Source organism: Ambystoma mexicanum, chromosome 3q (assembly GCF_040938575.1).
Source record: "Ambystoma mexicanum isolate Mex_15411 chromosome 3q, UKY_AmexF1_1, whole genome shotgun sequence".
Classification (NCBI taxonomy): Eukaryota; Metazoa; Chordata; class Amphibia; order Caudata; family Ambystomatidae; genus Ambystoma; species Ambystoma mexicanum.
The window spans coordinates 1,193,248,575-1,193,270,749 of NC_090926.1; the positions used below are offsets into that span (position 1 = coordinate 1,193,248,575).

At 43.3% G+C, this 22,175-nt stretch overlaps 1 protein-coding gene across 3 annotated transcripts in view; it reads right to left on the reverse strand.

Moving 5' to 3' along the window:
* Positions 1-22,175, reverse strand: part of COL5A3 (collagen type V alpha 3 chain) — an 899,023-nt gene that overhangs the window by 407,937 nt on the left and 468,911 nt on the right. For all 3 annotated transcript variants that reach the window (XM_069604041.1, XM_069604040.1, XM_069604039.1), the window contains 5 exons: positions 19,669-19,713; positions 18,299-18,352; positions 16,011-16,055; positions 13,161-13,214; positions 9,865-9,909 (listed from right to left, as the gene is read on the reverse strand). In XM_069604041.1, the coding sequence (XP_069460142.1) occupies positions 9,865-9,909; positions 13,161-13,214; positions 16,011-16,055; positions 18,299-18,352; positions 19,669-19,713 (243 nt within the window). The remainder of the gene's footprint in view (positions 1-9,864; positions 9,910-13,160; positions 13,215-16,010; positions 16,056-18,298; positions 18,353-19,668; positions 19,714-22,175) is intronic.

The following is a 22,175-nucleotide window of genomic DNA, read 5'->3' on the forward strand; positions in this document are numbered from 1 at the left end:
CTATTGGAAGAAGATCAAGGGTCATTCCAAAGTAGAGGGACCAGACAAAACTGGAAATGACTTAGCTGATCAGCTGGCCAAAACCGGGGCCATCCAAGGGGATCTAATTGAGATTGAGTCCCTGTTGGGGGAAATCCAGGTCACTGCCATCACTAGGTCCCAGACAAATGCTCACAACGACCTCTCAATTGCACAATGGAGTAAGGAGACCCCTGATGCTGATTTGATTACTGCTCAGAAGGGGGATCCAATAATTGGTAAATTTTACCAGCACCTTGAGGACCCTGAGAACTTTCCCCTGACGGATACCGATTACATTGGGAAAGAGGACCTAAGAGTGTTGATGAAATGTCCAAAAATGTTCCGGATCCAAGACGGTTTGCTGGTAAGGAAATCCAAAGCTGGCCACGATCAGTGGGTGGTTCCTACCTCATTCCGAAGCCTGATGTTAAGTCACGCCCATGATGCGGCCACTGCCGGTCATAGGGGGTTTCACACAACATTGGAAATCTTAAGAGAGGTTGCATACTGGCCACACATGGGGCAGGACCTCGACCAGTACCTGAAGGGTTGCCTTGTGTGTGCACATTTTCAGCCATCATCCCTCACACACCGGGCACCTTTACAAAAGAGGGGGATGACCCTGCCATGGTCAGATTTACAAATCGACTTTGTAGGCCCTGTGATTCGCTCGGCTAGGGGGAATAAGTACATGTTGACTGTGACATGCTTGTTTACCAAGTGGGTGGAATGTCTCCCAGCCCCAAATTGCAAGGCAGAAACTGCAGCTGCCTTGATGATTAACCACATCTTTTCCCGTTTTGGTCTACCTCAAAGGATTGAGTCAGACAGAGGTAGCCACTTCACCAGTGAGGTAATGACAAAGATGTGGGAGATACTGGGGGTCAAGAGAAAGCTGCATATTGCTTACCGGCCAGCTTCTTCTGGGGCAGTAGAGAGATATAACCGGACAATTGTGAGCATATTAAAGAAGTTTGTGGCAGATTCTGGGCCAAGTTGGGATATCCGATTACCTCTGGTCCTAATGGCCATCAGATCTACCCCTTCATCTGCAACCAAAATTTCACCATTTGAGTTGATGACTGGGCGCAAGATGGTGCTTCCTCAGCATTTGCTCTACAGGACCCAGGAGCAGACACTGATAAATGCCTCCACTACTCATGAGTATGTAGAGAATTTAAGGAAACACCTCCAACATGCTTTTGCTTATGCTCAGCGGAATCTAGAAAGATCGGCTGATAGCATGAAGACCCACTATGACCTGAAAACTTCCAGGAAGGAATATCAGGTGGGAGACCGGGTCTATCTATACAACTTCCAAAGGAACCAGGCCAAGCAGCGCAAATTTTTGCCTATATGGAAGGGACCCTTTGAGATCGTCGATAAGATCTCCCCTGTGGCCTACAAGATCCGCATCCCCAAAGGTGGTTCGGCAGAGGGGGAAGACAAGTGGGTCCACATAAACCAGTTGAAATGTTGCCATCCCAGGCACACTCTGCAACAACGGGAGGAATCCTCTGGAATCCTAGCGGGTACTGTATCAGACTAATTCAGTTCCAATCATAAAACCTACCACATCTAGTCTCTAAAATATTGTGATTTACATGAAACTGTCTCTAGTGATGCTGTTTTTTTTTTTTTCAAAATAAGAATGTAATATTTCGTTACGATGAAATGCATATGCTGCCCCACTATCTCAACAGTGGTGGAAAAAAAAAATCGTCTATGAGTAGATATTGCCGCTCTTCCTTTATCATCCTAGGAGAGATGAAACCATGAAGGATGACCAAGAAGGACGATCCGGAGACCGGGAGCAAAGACACAACGGGCCCGGGGTACCGCCCAATCTTCCCATCAGGACCGGCGAGGAGAACCGATCGATCAGTACCGGATGGAGAAGAAGATGCTGAACTGTGCCATCTACAGAAGAGGAAGAAGATTATGCGGACAGACCGGTGCGTGGGTCAAAACCCTTGGGCACGCGACTCCCCATCGACCCAAACTCAAAGTGCAGTCACGTGGGGGGGCTTGTAGGGTGTCCTGACCCACGTTTAAGCTACCCTGCTACAACATTTGGTGCTGTGGGCTTAGGAAATTCAAGATGGCGGAAAACCCACATGTGCGCCGAAATCCAGGAAAGCTGCGCAGTTGTGCGCACACCAAAATGGTTACCTAACTTGCCACCCACCAGGGTAAAGAAAGGTCTTTGTTAACAAAATCCACTTTTACTGATGTCAAAAAGTTGCTGAAATCGTGACTCATTGGACCACTATAAAGTTTCAACCCTTTTTGTGGGGTTCCACATAACAATCTTACTGTAAGGAGCCCCATCAAAACAATGTTAAGCAAGGATTTACTACCATGTAAGAACCATTCCTGTTTAGAATGCATTAATCCAAGAAAATCCCAAAAATGGGTGCAGTACCAGTACTCACCACTATCCAAAAGCCGGCGTTTTAAAACCCACTGTGTGTTTTTCTGAAGGCAAGCAAAATGCCTATTTCAAACCTTGCAACATGTGCAAAATATTCACTGAACACCAGCAGACATTTGGCAGAATGGAGTTTTGTGTGCCTACAAAATCTGGGAAATGAAGAGCCCAAAAACAATGCTTATAACAAAAATGCTATGGAGTCAGCAGCTTAAGCCTAACTGCAACTGGATTTAAAACCACCAAAATCGAAAATGTTAAATTAAATGAGTGACCTATGTTTGGTGTCACATGCCTTTGTAACTGTTGAAATGTCATAGTTTTGCACTTAGAATCAGCATTCTAGCTGCATGTGTAAAATTACAAGTTATTTTAAAAGCAACAAAAAGTTAGCTGAAGGTCTGGCTTAAGGAACTTGATTTTGCCTAGCAACGGATCCCATCAGGAGTGAAACTTGAGTCACAACTATGTTCCCAGGCCAATGTTCCTTTTGCTGCCCACACTAAGGATATGCCATCTATCTGATAATTGAATTTCCTGTGCTCTGCCAGAGAGTGAACAAAGCCCTCTCCACTCAGGCAAAGGTTTTTATTACAGACGTCGTAAAAAGTGGCTTCCTCCTGGAGAAGCTGGGAGGGGCACTGCCTGTGAGAAGCAAGCTGGCTTGGCAGAAACTGGAAAGACTGGTTTCTGTACCATGTGACCTGAAAAGACACACCCCTGCAGCAAGGATATGGTTTTATAAAAAGGGGGATAATTCATAGTGCGGACATGTGAAAATTTTATAAATGATACCATAATTCTTGTGATTTTTCTGCCCACAGTTTAAGACGTGGTAGGAACCGGTGGTATGTTCAGGGGGGTTTTAGCGGAAAAGTGGATATTACTATAAAGGTGTGCATGTTAAAAATCTGAAACTTCATCAGTTAATGTCCCTACCCCCTGCACACATGTATGTAAAGTTGGGTCCATGTCGGAAATTGAAAAAGCAGTTAAAAAGTCAATTATGTACACTCTTTGAATGCGAGCTCCTAGAATGAGCAGATTTGGACATAGACATGGCTAAATTCAGCCACACCATGTATATGTAATTTTAAACAAATGTGTACCTGTGCAAATATGTTTTTAGGTCAGATATAGATTGTGTGTAAAGTTGACAGGGGTGGGTTCTCTGTATCATAAACAGACCTCATCATGATGACACTTCATTTCATTCCCCCAATCAAGTAAGGAATGAAAATTTGACCAATGACAGGTGAGAGGGGCAAGTCTAGTGATGCAACACACACACCCATTCTCAAGAAACAGATAAAAGCAGAGAGTCAGGACACATAGGGAATTCAATTTCATCTGCCGCTGGAAGCCCTGCCGGAAAAATCCATACTTACCTCCATCAAACTCCAGAAAGCCAAACTAGAGACTTCAATCTATCCAGAGCAGAGACCAGACCAGAGAGAAAGCAGTGCTGTGCCTAGCAGAGACCAGACCAGAGAGAAAGCAGTGCTGTGCCTAGCAGAGACCAGACCAGAGAGAAAGCAGTGCTGTGCCTAGCCGAGACCAGACCAGGCGCTGTGAGCAGAATCCGGAAAGACCTGACCAGACTGAAGATCGTGACCAAGTCGCTTTCCTGTTCAAAATCTCTTGTGAGTACTTAGCAAAACTCAGAACACATCTCTTAGTTTAAATTCATCTAATTCAATCTATTTAACCTAAGTAGAACTGCCTCCTATCTGTCACCTGTCATTTCTAGTAAAATTGTCATTTTGAAAAAGTGTGCGTTTAAAATTTACAAAACCAAAAACGACCTTTACTAAATTACTCATATCTCCGCAACCGTTTGGGCTAGAGACTTGCAATAACTTTCATTTGGAAGCTGAGATCCCAGGCTTTCCTAGGACCCCAAAACGGTAGAGATAGCCTGATTTCATTTGCCAGAAATTCGTTTAACCTGCTAACTATCCCTGCATCATTGCTAGTGTGAGCCTGGACTAATATTAACTAGATACCACTCATCCTGAACCTCTAAAAGGGAATTAAGAGCGTTTCCAGCATATTTCTCATTCATTGCTAGCACCTATCAAAGCATTTGCCTGTGTTTTCAAACTTCTGTTTAAGCTTGCTGGATTGAACTGAATTACAGTTGATTGCATTTCTGAGAACTGTGTGTTTTCCTTCCATTTCCTTGCCTTGCATCAAGGGGGGGAGGGGAGTAGCCAGAGAAAAGTGATTACATTGTTTGGTTGAAATCATATTGCGTATTTTCTGTACTGCATTCATTGAATATTGCATCCACCTGAGCCTACATAAAGCATCCTCTACCACATTATACTTTTGTTCCTGTTTACCAGTGTGCTACCTTATCCATTTCATGTCAACTCATTAGTGATTAAAGAAGTGTGCTAGTGCCAGATTCTCCGTTGTTAATATTTACCATATCAGATTAAGTGTGATATTCAATTATTAATTTATTAAAAAGTGTGATATATATTTAATTTATCAAATAAACCTTTTAAACTTGCAAAACAGAATTACTTCTTGGCTCAGTGGGGTCAGGGGGATTCCAAGAGAGGGGTGTTATACAAGGGTAGTCATCCAGAACGCATGAACTGGACCTAAAGATATATCAATAAGGGTTTTCATTCAGTATTCTAGACTAGGCGTTAACTTGGCTGTAGTGCTGAATTGAATCCTCTTACAGACACAATCCAGTATCTGCAGGATATCCGGTCTCACATGTGCCTCAATTTGAAATGGATCTTCTTTCAAGGTGACCAAATGGGTTACATCCGACACAAAGTCACCTCTTTCTGTGACCGTATTTTAATTTTTCTGTTTCTGTGTTTCAATTGGGGGGTCTGGAAAGTAACCTCTTAAGTTCTGCAGAAATTTTCTGGAGCCATTTGACTTCGGCAACTTGTTTGGCAGCATATTTATGTCTTTTTTTGTTGCTGATTTTTATTAGTTTTTGTCAGCTGTCTTCTGTTTCTACGAGTGTAGAAGTTTGAATAGTTGTTGCCCTCTTCAGGTACTGTTGGCTCATTTACAGTTCTTTCAATGTCTGTGTCAAGATTTACCAATGTTGTAGGATGGGTTTCATTGTCTTCGGTCTGGGGCTCAATTTCACTAGTCAATATAATCCCCAGGTCACCCATAGGGCCCTGCTCACATCCCAAGTTGTTAACAGGGCTCTGTTTCGAAGAATCTATAGCCAGAGAGTACTCCTCACCAGGGTGCAATCTCATACTTATTTGATCTTCCAAGCACATGTGCAGGTCAATTACTGGCGTGTTATTCAGCTATTTCGTTATGAGGGGAAAAACGCCCTTAGATGGTTCCTTAAACATTTTTAAAATCTCTCTGGTCGCATTGTTTTGAAGTTTTTTGTCCACCCAAGCCTCCACAAAAATATTTAAAGGGACGTTTCTGAAGAAATCCCTCTGATTCGGGTGCTTGGTTTGATCTACTTTGGATAGTTGATACGAATTATGCAATGTATGTTCATTTTGAGGGTGTCATAGCCAACAACGCTGCCTGATCTTTATAATTATCATTGATTGACTTGTACAATTTTAAAAATAGCGCTAACGATATTGTTAGTGCAGATTTACGGCTACATTGAGTCTGAAAATTAGAGGAATTTTCACGTGTATTTAAATTGTTGGAATAAAAATTGAATCAAAAGTGGTAGAATCAGTATCCGACATCACATCGGCTCTTATGTTCGATGAATTATGCATCAAAGTTCTGGGACTGGCTTCCACAGGAAGAAGCGGCTGAACAACAGAAGCTTCAGATGTTGTGAGAGGCTCCGACAGCCTATACGTTTTCGAGGAGTTATCCCACGTTGTAGGTAGGGGAGAGCTACAACCTTCATGATTGCTCCTCTCTCTTTTAGAAGCCCTACTATTTTCTAACTGGAGTGAAATGTTAGCAATATCGCGAGTAAGCCGTGCTACTAACGTATTTGACCCATCTTCCCCTGGGCCAGAATTAGAGGGCTGCTGAATTGCGAGAGGAATACACAGCTTAGATGAAGTACAAGGCTCCCTCTAGAGTGATTGAATATTCATTGGACATGCCATCAACTCTGTCAGGTCTTTGCCCTCAAATATAGATCAGTGAGCGCTCTCTGTTGCTATCCACTGCAAACAAATTTCCCTCACAATCCCTGTCAGCCATAGTAAAAAGTATATAAGTGCTTGCCATTAGTTCAGCATCTGAGAATTCAAGCAGGTTCCTTCCCTTTGTATTGTTTGACCAGTTTATACGATTTCCCTTTGATTTATTTTCTTGGGCTTGTTCGCACAATGGAGCAGAACTTCATGCCTGCTGGCCGATGGTAGCTGGGACTGTGGGGAGTATTGCCAGAAGGCGGGTAACTGCCCAATGTAGTTGTGTTTCTTCCTGTACAACACTGCACACCATAACCTGCCTACTAAGTAGAGCAGCAGTTTTGGTAAGGTTTACACAGTCTCTCTTTACCGCCGCTGAGGCGTCCATCACATCAGCTGGTGCAGCCCTTGCAGAGATCGTAACAGGGAGCACCTCAGTAAAAGTCATTACAGGAACTGATACAGTGCCCATTACTTGGAGTGACGGATCAAGCAGAATAGTTGGTGAAAGTGAAATAAGTTGGGCCACCTCAGTTCTGGTCGAGGCGTAGGGATGGATGTTTTAAATTGAAGCCGTGCTTGGTGCCTGTGGCACTGGGCCGCTCTGGCTGTTTGCTCCATGGTCAGAGATCTGTCGAAGGTCTAACTGCAGTGAAACGGTACTCCAGTACCGTACACACGCGTCAGTGCTACGTGACTAGACTCTTTTAAACACTCTTTCACAATTAAAGGGCCAGAAGCAGGCAGTAGAAAGGACCTTTCTTTGTGCTTTTCACCAAGTGAGGAAGTAAAAACTGCGGTGAGACCGTACTCCAGTGCCGTACTCAAGTATATGTGGGTTTGATTTACTAAGCCAAATAAGCAGCTTAGGTAAGACTACATTTACCAAGCTAAAAAAAAAGGTATAAGAATGTGTGACAGATTTGGCTGAAAGTTTGAAGACAATTTTTTACATCGACCTCCCTCCATGACTAGAAAGATTGGGACTCATTTCTTAAAAAATGAAAAGATTAATAGGAAAACAAAAAAATGCATTTTCGCCCTAGTACCCATTCATTTTTATGACAAAAAGGTCAATTTCCGCTACCACCACACAGCCCAAACCAGCCAAACCCAGCCCAAACCACTGGACAGTCTAAACAACTAGGGCATGAAGCGTTTACTCACGATCCGTTGGTGGTTTGGATTTACTTGCTCCAGTAGTTTTTTAAATATTTGACTGAGAAGGGGGTGGCTCCTTCTCTCAAAATTATAGCTATTTCCCCATGATGCATTGCTGCAGTGAGGCTTTTCAGAAATGAAAAATCTGAATACTTTTTTTTCCTCGATGCACTTGTTAACCGCGACTATATCCATGAACATCAGAAAACGAAAAGCAGAAAAATGGCATTTGGAGGCGGAACAAGTGTTTGAGGGGGTATTTTGTAGGTTTCAAATGTATCGTTGATTATGTATTAAAATAATGTTGTGATAACAAAGTTCATAGAGTAGTTTTGTGAAGTTTTCCAAATTTTGATATCTTGCATGTACAATGTTCATGAATTGTACACATCCCTATCGCAACTTCTAGTTGAAGTATAACTGTGACACAAAATATTTCATAAGTAGTTTTAGTTTTGTCTCTTTTTTACTATCATTTTGAAGCTGCAGAACAGTGCTGGAGCAATGAATTGAAAATCAAACCTCTACAAATATTCAGTGGGATGTCCATGTCTTTACATTTGGGCATTTACATCTTCATGCATTTAAAACTGTGCATTTTATGTACCAGCTCCCTTTGAGTTATTTCTAAAGCCCTTAGCAATGTTTACATCTGATTTTTTGTCCCATGAAAAATGACCGAAAGCAGTGTAAATTGTAAATGCCTAGATGCAAATTAATTGATACAAATGTATAAATAGGCAATTGTATCAATGTAAAAGATGTCACCTTAGTAAGATTGCTCAGTTTCTTATTTAACACATTTTAGCCATAGACACAGCATGTCGTAGGGGGCAGAAAGTAAAAATAACTAAATGAGAATAACAAACAACATTTTCAACATATTTAAAATAACGAAAACATATCGAATTTTGTAATAAAAATATATATGGGGTGGGGTAAGGGATTCAAACTGGTGGGGAGGAGTTTGGGGTAGGGTAATAAAGTTAGGGAAACAGGAGGTTTGGCGGGGACCCACCAAACTGAAAAACAAAAAATAATTCGATATTTTTTTGTTATTTTTAATTAAACAAAATGTTCTTTTTTAATAAGTTATTAACATATGGAACTGTTGTAGGTTTTAAAAAATGCTATGCATATCTGGTCTTCATCCTTTCAAAATAAATCTTTATAAGTCTTTTTACTGGAGAAAGCAAACCATACAAAACACTATTAACCTTCCAAGGACATCTTGTACACTATTCGTGCACAGCTGAATTATAGCTCAAGGTGCATAACAAGTAAAGAAAAATAAATACATTGACGGCTGAAGGCTGCCTCTTGACATTCTTGTTTTTTTCCATGGGTGTCCACCATTTACACAGTTGACTGCTTCCTCCCACACTATCTAAACTCCTTGGTCTTTACTCCTTTGTATATGTGGGAGTCAAGGGGGAATTCCACTCAGCAGTTTTAACATTGGCATTCAGCTGATGGCATAGAGACGTAATACTCACAGAGGATAACCAAGTCTGAACCCAGCCCAAGAGCAGACACCAATTTGGAGGCATATGTCAGTGTCTAAGGCCAGCCTGTGTTGCATTTCGTTACTGGGAGTCATGTACAATAGCAATACTCAGAACACATATGAGACTAAGTCTGCCCTTTAGAACCCTACTGTGTAACCAGCTTAATTTAATATAGGCCTCAGCAGAAATGTCTGAATATCATGTTGACTTCCCCCATGTGCTCTACTGGCTTACCAGACAAATGATCAATTTGTTAATCAGGAGACGTCCACATTGTTTTGTACCGATGAAAGGCTGATAGCCTAGCTTCGGAGTTAGTCAAATGTCAACATATTTGACTGACATTCCCCCCCCCCCCCATCCTCTTAATCCAAAAGAGATACAGGTATGTCAGGAAATGTTTGAAATTGCCTATAGGTAGGTTACACATTTGACTCGAGCCAGCTGATCCAACTAGTGAAAGCCTATACTGCTGTGGGGCCAGTCCACAGTGGGAGATCTACCTCATTGATTGTTTGACAGCTAAGTTGAATCTTGATTACAGTTTAAACACAAATACATAATCTTATCTCATGCGGACACACAATGTCTTGACCAGTATCCTCAATATTTGTCTCCTCTAAAGTCTTACCTTTTCTCCCTTGCTTCCCTTCATCCCTCTCACTCCAAAGGCACCCTAAGGGAATAGAAATAAGAACAGGCAGCAGTTAAAGTTGTACACAGTAGCCTCTATGGGAAGAGAACGCTGCATTTTAAGGAATTCCAACCACTCTTAGACCTTGTGGGTAACATTTAGGTCATGCATTGTGTATTAGATATCTTGAACACCATTCTATAGAGTGCTGGATTAATCTAGAGCACTTGTAAACATTATGGAGCACTTGAGATCTCCATATATCCAGAGAGCTATAGGAAGGAGAAAGCCAAAGGCTTCCTAAACCCAAATAATAAACCATGAGAGAGCTTCAAGTGCCTATTGTGAATGGATAGGAAATTGTGTTGATTCTAAGGGCGCAGTGAATATGTTACTGATTACTGCATGGTACACAGTGAACATGTTTCAACCAACGATGGATGACTGCCTAGTATCCTCTCTGTTGATTGAACTGCTATTTTCTGTGAACATACCCATTATTTTGCATGTGAGTGAACAGTGAAAGATTGGTTTTCTTATGTCTGGCATGTCGTTACATCCTTGATATCTCTGCCTCTTAGTAGCTAAGTGATCCGGAACAGCGATCATGACAATAAGCTCATACAGGCTTCTTATCTGCCATTACATTTACATTTGTATAAAAATACATAACATGGTTTAAGGTCAATATCATGGCACGGCATGGCAAGTGTTAACATTTACATCCTTCTATAGTCGATAAAATTAGATCCACTACATTGGATGGTAATGAAACATTTTAAGCAGACCCCTAGATACACAATAGATTTATAATGTGTCATATATCCATGGTTAGTGGTACTATTAAAGACTTCTTCTATTAAAGCCTTCCCACATTGAATAAAATGCACTTTATTTCTGTACCATATGCAGCCAAACAACAGACAGTGAAAGAATAACACCTTGCATCACAGGTTAAAAAGAGGGTGCTCTATCAACATGCGGCAAGAGGCCGCTGAAATGACAGAAGTGATATATACCAGACTACTTAACATTTTAACTATGCTTGTCATTTACAGTCATGTGACTGAAGGTTCGTTTTTCAAAATGTTTATCTTAGGCACATCCTGCTTTGACAGAGGACTATGTGTACCATTGTGTGCACCACCTGAGCATCGTGCCTATAACACAAAGTTCCCTGAACTGCAAGTGCAGAAACCATCTAGAACACTGTGATTGGGTCCCAGAGGAACATGTGAAACACTGCCTCCCTTATTCAGTCTCTGTGAGCATCCAGCCCAGGCGCCTGCAGCCTAGGGCAAAAAGCAGAAAAGGGCAGCTCCCTGTTTGAGCCTGTTAGGGACAGAACCCCTGCCAGGACTTCAATAAGGTTACCCTTAACCTGACTTCTGCTTCCCTGCAAAGGGATAGTTCCACCCACTTACTGGGCATTCACTGCTGAGCTTCTGTAACCTCACAGGATCAAGGAACATTGCTGTTTTGGATCTGTTATTTGCCTTTTGGTTAGGTATAGCCCTATCCTATTCTAGCCCATCCCAGAACTTACAGCTGCTTCTTCTCAGCCAGCCATTCACCCCTGCCCTTTCTGCACTTTCAGCTACGCTCCCTCTCTCTCGTTACCCTTTCTTCATTGACTTCACATGCCTATTTCTTCTACCCTCCATCATGCATCTTGATTTCTCTATGTTTCTCCTTATACTCACTCTTGCCTTCCCTTCTCGCTTCAGCCTCAACTTGGTGTAATGTCTGCATCAGTCTTTGCCCTCCCCATCTTCGTTTTTCTCACGTGCACCTCTCAAATAAGACACTTCCAAGCTCCCAGGATCTCCAACTTCAACTATCCTCATCACCAACCCCTCAACACTTAATCCACTTCACCTCTGCCTATAACTCTTTCACTTGGCCTCTGGAATGCACAATGCTTCTGCAACAAGTCTTCCTACTTTGCTGGCCACTTCGACTCTTATCACCCTTAATGTCCACGTCTTACTATCCCAAAAATCTGGATCTCCTAGCATGTCTCCAAACTGACTCTGCTACCTTCTCCCACACCTATTGGGAAGGGTGTTGGTGTGGGGACCCTTATCAACAAGGCCCTCAACACTTCCCCTGTACCGCTTCGTCTGCTGCTTGTATAAACCTCCTCAACATTCTGAAATTCCTCTTTTTCTTACTAACCACTGAACAAAATCTCTAATCTCCACTTTTTTGCTCAGGAAACTTGAATACTGCTCACACCTACTCCTTGGCCTTACTCTGTACTCTTTCCTCTCAACAGTCATCAGCTTTGCTCCCCACACTCTTTACAACCTACCCAGATACTCCCCATATTTCACCTACTAGCAACATGCTGGTTGGCTCTCCAAGCACCTCCAATCTCTTTTCAAGTTCCTTCTGCTAGTCTACAAAGCTATCACTGGTCTTGCTCCTCAATACCTGTCTGATTGTAACTGAGTTTACTCACCATCTCGTTCTCTCTGAACCGCCCCTGCACTGAACCTCACTGTGCCATTTCTCCCAGTGTCTCCTCTTGCTTCTGCTCATTCTCCCCACCCATGCCACATCACTGGAACCCGCTGCCCGCAACATGCTTAAACTTCACTTACTGCCAAAAGCGGGGGCTCCCCTGCCATCTCCCGCCTCTTCCCTACCACTGCCTCCAGTGATGCTTAATTATACGTAATTGTGTACATTTAATTAGTACTCCTCTTTAGTTTGAAGCACTTGCTCCCTTAGGGTAATGTTACCTTAGGAAGTCACTGCTATCCTTATATACATTTTGTTTTTGTTTGTTTTCTTTTACCCTGGTATATGTCCTAATCTTTTAACCCTCATAAACAGGCCTACTACTTGTTCTCATCTTTGTGCTATTGTACGTGCACCCTTTGCAGGACTGCGTCTGCCATCTTTAAATGTGCTATTGACAGTCATTTCTGGTCAAAATTGACATCCTTGCTGTTCAAATAAACCAAACACACATTAACAAGCCAGAGCATTAAGTTAATTAATAAATAGTAAGCGACCAAGACTAAAGAGAGCATCATTTATTGTTGGCATTCCATGTGTTTGCTAAGCAAGTCACCAAAAGGTTGTACTTTCCAGTTACCGCTGGCCTGGAATGTATTCGAGCAGGTGATTTACATGGGGAGATCAAATCTCCCTAATGATACTCACTATGCAATTAAGATATGTTTGTGTGTAATGGACTCGATGTTAGCTTCATGCTTTTATCAAATTAGTAACAAATAACAATAAGGTTGTAGACAAATAAATAGAAAAAGCGAGACACTCACCTTTACTCCACGAGGTCCTGGGTAGCCTATCGGACCAGCAGCACCTGGACCCCCCTAAAAGAGAAGCACAAAATCCTTTATTTCATTTGAAGAACCAAGATGACGAACTATTACGACTTTTTACTTGCGTAGCCAACATAGCAACTGTTTACGGGTTTCAGCTAGATAGCCCAGGGTGCTATGTGCTCGTTGTGGACAACTGTGTACAATGTAGAGGCAGCAGATTGAAATGCCCACAGGCACATGATGAAAGAGCAGAGTGAACTGCCCTTTCATCATTCAGAGGTTGAAAAAAGAATATACGTTTAGATTTCACAATCAAATCTACACAAATATTCTATGGATAAGTACTTTGGATAGGAGTACTGTATGGAACATGTATAGTATCACTTGGGACAGGCTATGAGGGAATGGTTAAACGGTGTACACAACTGTATAGACATCCTTTTTGTTTTTAGAAATAAGCTTTTCATGCAAGGGCAATGCCTACTGAAGTGTGACAAATGTGCATAGTACAGATTATCATTCTACTTGTCAAACAATTACAGTGTATTTTCATTTTCATCCATGTATTTCGTCAGGCAAACATTATCAAATGATATACTTGATTTTGTTGCATTACTCAGCACGATATCGTGCAATGAAACCCATCCATGCAAAGTAAAAATAAATAAATAATTAAAAATAAATATAAAATACATACAGTGCATTAGTAAAATGAATCAGGGGAAAATGCATTACACGGCTTCACTCTCTTTAAATTCGAAAGTTCATGAGGGATTTTAGTCCAAAGGCCAGAATAGCTTAAGATAATCATATATCAGGGCCATCTAAACATCTGATATAAAAAGACTCTGCATCCTTCAAAGAGGAACTCGTACACACATTGCCCGAATGCAATTCTCTTGGACCACTTTATTTATGACATTCAATGAGTAGGTTCTCAATAGTAATCATAATTTTACAGAGTCTACAAAATCTATTCTAAATATCCTCACCTAAAACCTCAATAGATTTGAACCATGAACAACCTCCTCTTTTCACGGTTCGGAAATAACGCGAGATACAATTGAGGGGACTAGATCAAATGGAATAGCTGGGGTTATTAGCACTAGGACAAACACTGCCCTACTGCATCAAACATATGTTCAATGCATGTTTGCCCCAGGGCAAACTTTGCCCTAGTGCTAACAACATTCTGCATTAAGAATCGGGCACACTTTGCCCTGCGGCAAAAATGCACTAAAAGTAGAGATTGTTGCCAAGGGCAAGCTTTGTTCGAGTGCTGATACCATGCAACGTTGTTCTTGCAATAGTGCAAAGGTTTTCCACTGTGATACCATGCAACGTTATTCTTGCAATAGTGCAAAGGTTTTCCACTGTGTCCCAAATGTGTTTTGAACTAGGGCAAACTAGTGCTAATAACTTGTAACGTTGCACTTGAACCAGTGCAAAGTTTGTGTAATCAGGTCCCTGGCTGTTTTCTTCAGCCATATGCTTTATTTTGCCATAATTATAACAATTATGATTCAATATCAGTATATCTGTATTGTACTTCATTTAATTGTGAAGTAGCACAGCGATCCTGACCTAGCTTGAATTTAGAATCCTTGTAATACTGTGTTCCTTATCAGCAGAGACCAAACCCCCTGTCAGAATGATCTTCAGCAGCGCTCATCATAACTTCCTGCTTCCCCAATATCCAGCCAGTATCCCCTGTAGTTTCCTCCCTGCCCTGGGCACGTTTGCTAGTCCCGATAAGCCTCAACTGTCCAGGTGACCAGGCAGTTATAGAACCAGAGCATGACTTCCATATTGGAGCTCAGTCTGGCTGAAAATAAATCATTCGGATCATTGCATGCTTCTGCATGTGGCAGCCAGCATTCTCTGCCAGTAGACACTGTGTCCATATTTCTTCCCCATATTGGCCAATTCACCAAGTCACAAGACCTCCCAAAACAGAAGGAGTAAAAAGCCACGCCAGCTGATATAGGAAAATTCTTGAGCCAGCAGGAGACTGTGCTCTTTCCTAAACGCCTGATGGCTGGAGAACCCAAGAAGCCAGCAGGAGACTGTGCTCTTTCCTAAACGCCTGATGGCTGGAGAACCCATGGAGATCTCAGCTCCCCTATCAGTCAGCCAGCAAACGCTGCTGCATGGATTCAAGCCAACTGGGCTAGGGCACATGTCACCCCCTAACACCTGATCAGCAGCTCTGCCGGGTCATCCACCCAGCCAGCCAACAGTAAATGGTCACAAGAGCAATGGGCAACTGCAGTACAAACTCCATTTTTGGGCCTTTGGGGGATGAAAAAGGCTATGACCGAACTTCTGTGCCCTAATGTGCTGCGTACCTCCACATGCGCCGCCATACTACATTGGCCCCTAAAACATACAAGTCCTCATGTTCTTCGCATGGTGCTTTACTGCCCATAACTGCTGACTTGCACAGTCACACAACGTGTCCACAGGAGTGCTACATTTTAAAATCTGGAAACACTGACTTCAAGCCCAATGGCCCCTCCCCATGCTGATATGTATTGGGCCGCTCCATGAACATTTACTGCCTACAAGATCACTCTAAAGGGAGCTATGGACCACACCTGTCGGAAAAAAGTCGGAAAATGTGTTTTTTTTTCTGAACTGCTATAACACCTGGGGAAACCTCGTAATCTGAAGGAAATCGTGAAACCTGACGTTTGTGTGAATTCCATATTCTATGAGCCGAGGCCGCTGTGAATTTTAGTAATACATGTTTGCTTATAACACCTGTGCACAATTATCACACACTTGACATGACCGTGCACTCCTTGTGAACAGCTGAGTGGCTGCACCACAGTCTCCTCTTACCTGGATGCCCTTCTCTCCTGCGGGTCCCTCTCTTCCCGGATGACCCTGAAAACCAAAGGAGAGGCAGGGGTCGAATGGTTATCAGGAAGTTCTGATATTTCACTAATTGTTAGTATTATTTTATTTCGCTTATCTTAAGCAAATACAAGACAATATTGGTAAACCATCCCTTCATTAAGAAAATACTTCCACATCTATTTCAAACTCATATAGCGCTTCATGCCTGATTCACCAGCTTCAAGGCCATGCTATGCTAACTGCTGTTATTGCCCAGTGCAATGGAGTTAATGTATCAACCTCGCAATGGCTTAGTTTGCCATGCCAGGAATCAGGCTTGCTCTCATGCCATCCGCCCAGAAAATGTTCCTTGTTCCCTGTGTGTCTGAGGAGCTTCCTCCTTCTTTCGTTCTTTCCCTCTGATCGGATATTTTCTGCACATAGCACCGGTGGACGTAAAATACCACTCCATCAGCCATACTGGTCTGGGATACCAGAATTCCAGATTTGGTGTGTGTTATCTGCGTTAGAGTGGTATATGGGTAGCGGAATTTGCAGAAGGAGGCACATGGAGGAAAGAACTTAGGCAGAGACGATATGAAGCACAAGGGAACAAGGAGAAAGGGGCACAGCGATCACAGATGGGGACTGGGCACAAGAATCAACAAAAAAGATGGCACCGGAAACAAGAATGAGGCAGAAAAGTCAAGCTAGGAGGCTATGAAGGAAACAAGAACGGACAGGGTGCAAGGCAGGGGAGTTGCTAGGTCTGGAAAAGACCCGGGGCTAAGCTGATGTCGGCACTGTTGGGACTGGGGGCTAGCTAGTCTTTTGGCTGTAGCTCCTGAGATTCTATCCGGGGCTACAACCAAAAGATCAGGGGCTATAGCCCCCTTAGCCCCCCCCTAGCAACGCCCCTGGTGCAAGGAGAAAGAAGACGCCTCGAATATGAAAGATGGTACCAAGGGGAACACTGTGAATTTGGTGGATCAGAGGAAATAAGGAGTAGGAGGCATAACTGGAAAGGAGGAAGGAAGCAAAATGGGAGCAAACAAGAAGCGAGATGTGGTACAGGGAACCGGGAGGAATTCGGAACTTAGTAATAGAATAGAAGGGGCCGATGCAAAGGACTCTGAGAAAGTGGGAACTGGAGAAACGGATACAGAAAACGTAGGAAATCAGAAGGCTTGGGTCATGGGAAGTGAGAAGAAAAGCAGCACTGTGAACAGGGGGAGAGGATACATAGTGAACAACCAGGGCTTAATAACACGGAAGAAATGAGAATGGAAAACATGGATGAAGGAGGCAGTAGGAACAAGAATCAGTGAGGTACAAGGAACCGGGAGGAAGGAAGGAAACTTACTAGGATCATAAATAAGGATAAAGTAAAGAACAAACATGAAGAAGGCAGAAATGATAAGATGAAAGAGGCGCATGGGGTAATGTCAAAACAGGAAGTAAAGAAGAAGGCACAAGCCACCATCAGCAATGAGACACTAAGAGGAAGGGGTCCAATAAAGAAGAAGCGATAAGGTTTCAATAACTAACTGGAAGGAGAGGAAGGAAGGAAGAATCTGGCATGGTTTGGTAACAAGCCTGGAAGGATGGAAAAAGAAATGAGGAGAACAGGTAACGATGTGAAAGGAGTAACAAGGGGAAACCATAAAGAGACGAGGACAGAGATGTTGGATCACTAAGGCATAAAGAAATAGGACGATGTGGTCATACCAAACAAATGACAAGGATACAGAATCAATAAAGTATCCCCAGTGAAAACGGGGGATCCCCCAGGTGAAAGAAGAAAGATGAGGGCATCTCAGGGGAATCCGGAAGAAAGGGGGCATGGACAATCAGGAGGAAGCTGGCATGGGACAAACAAATCAAGAGTCACAGGGAACAGCGTGGGCGTAAGCACAGGAAACATGGAGGCACAGGGACAGATACGGAAAGGGCCAGCATGCGTAATGAGGAACAAACCACATGCATCAAGAAGGAACAGGGACACCAGTGAAGAGGAGGAAGGAGAGACGGGAGCAGGGAGAAGCAGGGTATGGTATGCCCTTACTACAGTTGCTGTGCGTGCATTCAATAACTGTGCCCTCTTTTGAACACATTTATAAATCTTGATTTATCAAAGAGACAATTATTGATACTCAACCAGATGTTCCCTCACCATTATCTATGCTGGCTAGATGTGATGGTAGATGGAATATAAAACATCTGTAGAGCTAAAGATTGCAGACCCCTATTGTATAGCTTAGTATCTGAGCCGTACGATGGTTTGTACTTACCACTGGGCCATCTGCCCCCGCTAGTCCCTGCAGCCCTGCTTTGCCAGGTGGACCCTGCGTGGACGAGAGACAGCCATATCAGAGTTGCTTTCTATTAGAAACAGTGTGTGCTATTTACAACCATCACACTTACGGTAACAGCCCACATTCACAGAGTGGCCTTACTTCAACCAATCCTTGCCCTCTCTGCGTAACTATCAGAGAATTGCCCATTAGTACCTATTTGACTGGTGGTTTCATGTTGCAGCTGCACATTGAGAACTCATGCAAGGACTCATTGGCTATTGAACAAGTTATACGATGTCTTAACATTTTTAGCACTGTTGACTTTCGATTGGATTCAAACCATTGATCTTTGATCATTACGTTGTGCAACAACGTGTTAAACATTGCATGTCCACTATGCTTTATATGTTTTGGAGTTATTAATGGTGTTGATCCCAATCAACATATGGACAAGCTGATGCCCCCTATGATTGTGTTTATTTTCTAAATACACAGTGTTATTTAGAAAAACCCATCCTTACGGATTCGTCAGCTCTTTAGAAGACCACTCGTAACAGCTCTAAGGTAAACTGTTGTCAATGACAACTTACCACTTTTGGCAGAACTATACTTGCATGTAAGAGACTTGCCAAAACCCTTGAAGAATGTAATCAGAAGTTTATTCTTGTATAATGCTACATTTTTGTAGGACCCATTCACAGGCATTTTCCTTTTGGATTTGACCATCTGAGACATTTCAGACATCTAAAATGGCAGTCCTACTTTGACCACAGGGCCACTATAAAGCACATGTGACTCCCAACTAGTGATATTGACTGGTCAATATAGTATGCCAATATCGAGGCAATTATCAAAGTCGAATACTACATTTAGTATTTATTGTGTCTTTTTAACTTTTTGAAGACTATATTGCATCTTTTTTAGTATTCCGTACTATTCTTGTTATGAATACTGGTGTAGGAAGACACTCAAGAGGCTAAATACTCTATTGATTAATAGCAGAATACTATATTAATACTAGTGCTATTTTCTTTTTGTCTTCACTTAGTATTGAATAGCATGTTACCACTACTTAGCATTCACTACTGAGAAGACTAAACATAGATAAAAAGAAAATCTTCCACCTTGGTGCGGTAAAACAGTGCAAGATTCAGCTGAACACAATCACATTTCAAACAGACTGGTGCCGAATCATATAGAAGCACCAGTGGTACCTCTGATTTATTCTGGTCTTACTCCTGGAGTGAGACTATGAGGTCCACAATGCAGTTACAGTGAATAACTCTGACCTACTCCTGAGTTACGCCTGGTAAACCCCAAATCTGCCAGAAATCCTTACGCTCATTTGTAAAATCCGTTCTTACCTTTTCTCCTGGCATTCCAATAGGCCCCTGTGGTCCTGGCAGGCCCTGCAAACACGGACAAAGAGAGTGTCAGATAGGTGCAGCTTTAGGAAGTTACCACAAGTGACATTTTTTTTTTCTCACAAACGGACTTGTTCTGTTTGTGTCCCGTTACATAGATATGTGTGGATATTCCCCTCCAGTCTGCTCATTGTCATGCATCTTGCACTACTGTTACCTTCTTTTAGCCTACAGCTCTATTTTAGAACTTATCATAGCATATGCATTCCAAGAAAGACATCATCTCAGCCAATCAGAATGTAGTATATAGTTCCTGTTATACAGCACATTCCAAACATTCTGACTTTAGCAGCAGCCTGACAAGCAATATAGCAACCATTGTATCCAGTTGTTGAAAGGTAGAGCAAAGTACATGCAGTTAATTCCTCAAACTAATAAACAGCAATAAAATACTAAATGTGTGAAGTTTATTGTAACTATTGTATAGCCTTGCAGACTGAGGGTGGGGTCTTTATCATGGGATAGTGACCCGCAACTAAGTTCACCTCGGGCATTAGTTGGGGAAAGTCATTAGGCCTCATTACAAGTTTAGTGGTATCCTGCCAGTAAATCGAGCGGGTAACCACCAAACTGTATTGCTGTTTCCGGAACTGGGTCTGCCGGAATTACTGTCAGATTACAAGTACCAGTAAGGGGGGGTATTCCTCATGCCATAGGACTCCATGGGGGGAATTGCCAGCATTACCAATACCAGCATTTTTGGGGGAAGGGGTGCTGGAATTACCGGCAGCTCGGAGCTGCAGGTAAATCGGCCCACCCCACCACCCACCTTCTCCAGAATTGGATCTTTCATAGATTCACATGTTTGAATATTCCCCGTCGTCAGATTGAGAATCCTCAGTAATTTAAATAATTATAAACTATATTAAAACTTTTCCTTAAGGAAATGCTACATACCCTTTGTGAGAGAACGGATCTCAACGACCGAGGAGAGGCACAGGAGACTCCAGCCAAGATTCTCTATTCGGTAGCAATGGTCGAGCAATCAAGGCCTAGCTTCTCAGGAGGTGATGCAGGCTGGTTCTTAAGTACAGTGTATCCCCAAGCCCCCACAAAGGAATATCCACACTCTGTATTGTTTAGAACACAGTCTTTATATAATCAATAGTTAAGGTTATGTACATTCATCATGATAACTCACTTTGTACTCCGGCAAAATCTATAATGACAAATATTTACAATCCTAAAGTGGTACCACCCTAGATCTTATTGAAGTGCATGAACAATACTGTACAATGTCACACAGACCAGTAGAGTGAAACCAGCAATAGAGAGAGGAGAGAAAATAAGATGGTTCAGCAATAGGCAGAATACTGACCCCTACCACTTGGCACAGTTCTGTGTGGAGATCCCCCCACCTGGGCAACCTGTAAGGAAAGATATAGCTCAAACCCAGTCCATATATTGCTCTGCAAGTCTTATTTTCCCCTATAATGTTTTTACCCCCCCAATGTACCTGGTGGAGTCGAGTTCCTCGAAAAGGCGTCGACAAGCGTCGAGGGACTCGCTGTTCGGCGACGGGGAATCGACGGCCCTTCTTGAATGCCTTCCCTTTCAAGCGGGAGGCACGGGGCGTCGAACGTCCGTCGACAAACGAGGTGGAACGATGTCGAAGAGGCGGCAGCTTCGTCCGAGCGGTGCTCGTCGGCGTCGGGGCGTCGGGGCGTCGGCGTCCTGCAAGGCGGAGGTGTGCGGGGCACCTCGATGACAATAGTTCTGGACCGCAAAGATTGTAGAGACGGGAGCCCAGCAAGGGCGTCGAGTCGTCCGAGTCTTTGAGGTCGTCGGGTGGCGGGAAACCCACCGGCAGGTTTCTCCTCGGCGCGTTGGTCGTCCTCGACTTTCTCCGGCAGGATAAGCGGTCGATGATGCGGTCGAGAGAGTCCTTCGATTGAATGTTCTTAGGCAATGGAGCGGACGGCTCCGATCGTCGGCGGCACGGCGTCAAGTGGTTCCCACGGCTGGGCAACACAACTTCGACGGGCCTCCAGCGGTTCCACAAACCTGCGAACCCTGGACGACGGCAATGGACTTCGACGGCGTCGATGTCCGGGTGCTTCACTTCGATCTCCTCGGCGGTCCCGCCTCGGGTCGACAGCCTTTCGAGGATCTGTCTTCCAGGGCGCTTCGGCGAAGATGGAGCGGTGCTCGATGGTCCCTCGGAGCACGGGAAGAGGGCGCCTTACCAGGTCCTCTCTCGGGTCAGCCCTCGACGAATTCGACAGCCTTCGGATCGGTCGAAGCAAATGCCACAGCAAGTCTTCTTCTTCCAGCTGGACGTCGAGGATCAGCAGTTCCAGTTACTCTTGAGTGGAGACTCAGCTTCTGAACGCTTCTGAACTGAACACCCTTCCAGTTGTGAGAGGTCCCCAGATATACTATCCTCACTCTCATCCACGCTGCTGGCACACACTCAGCAGCCAATCATACTGCAGGGCATTCATGCA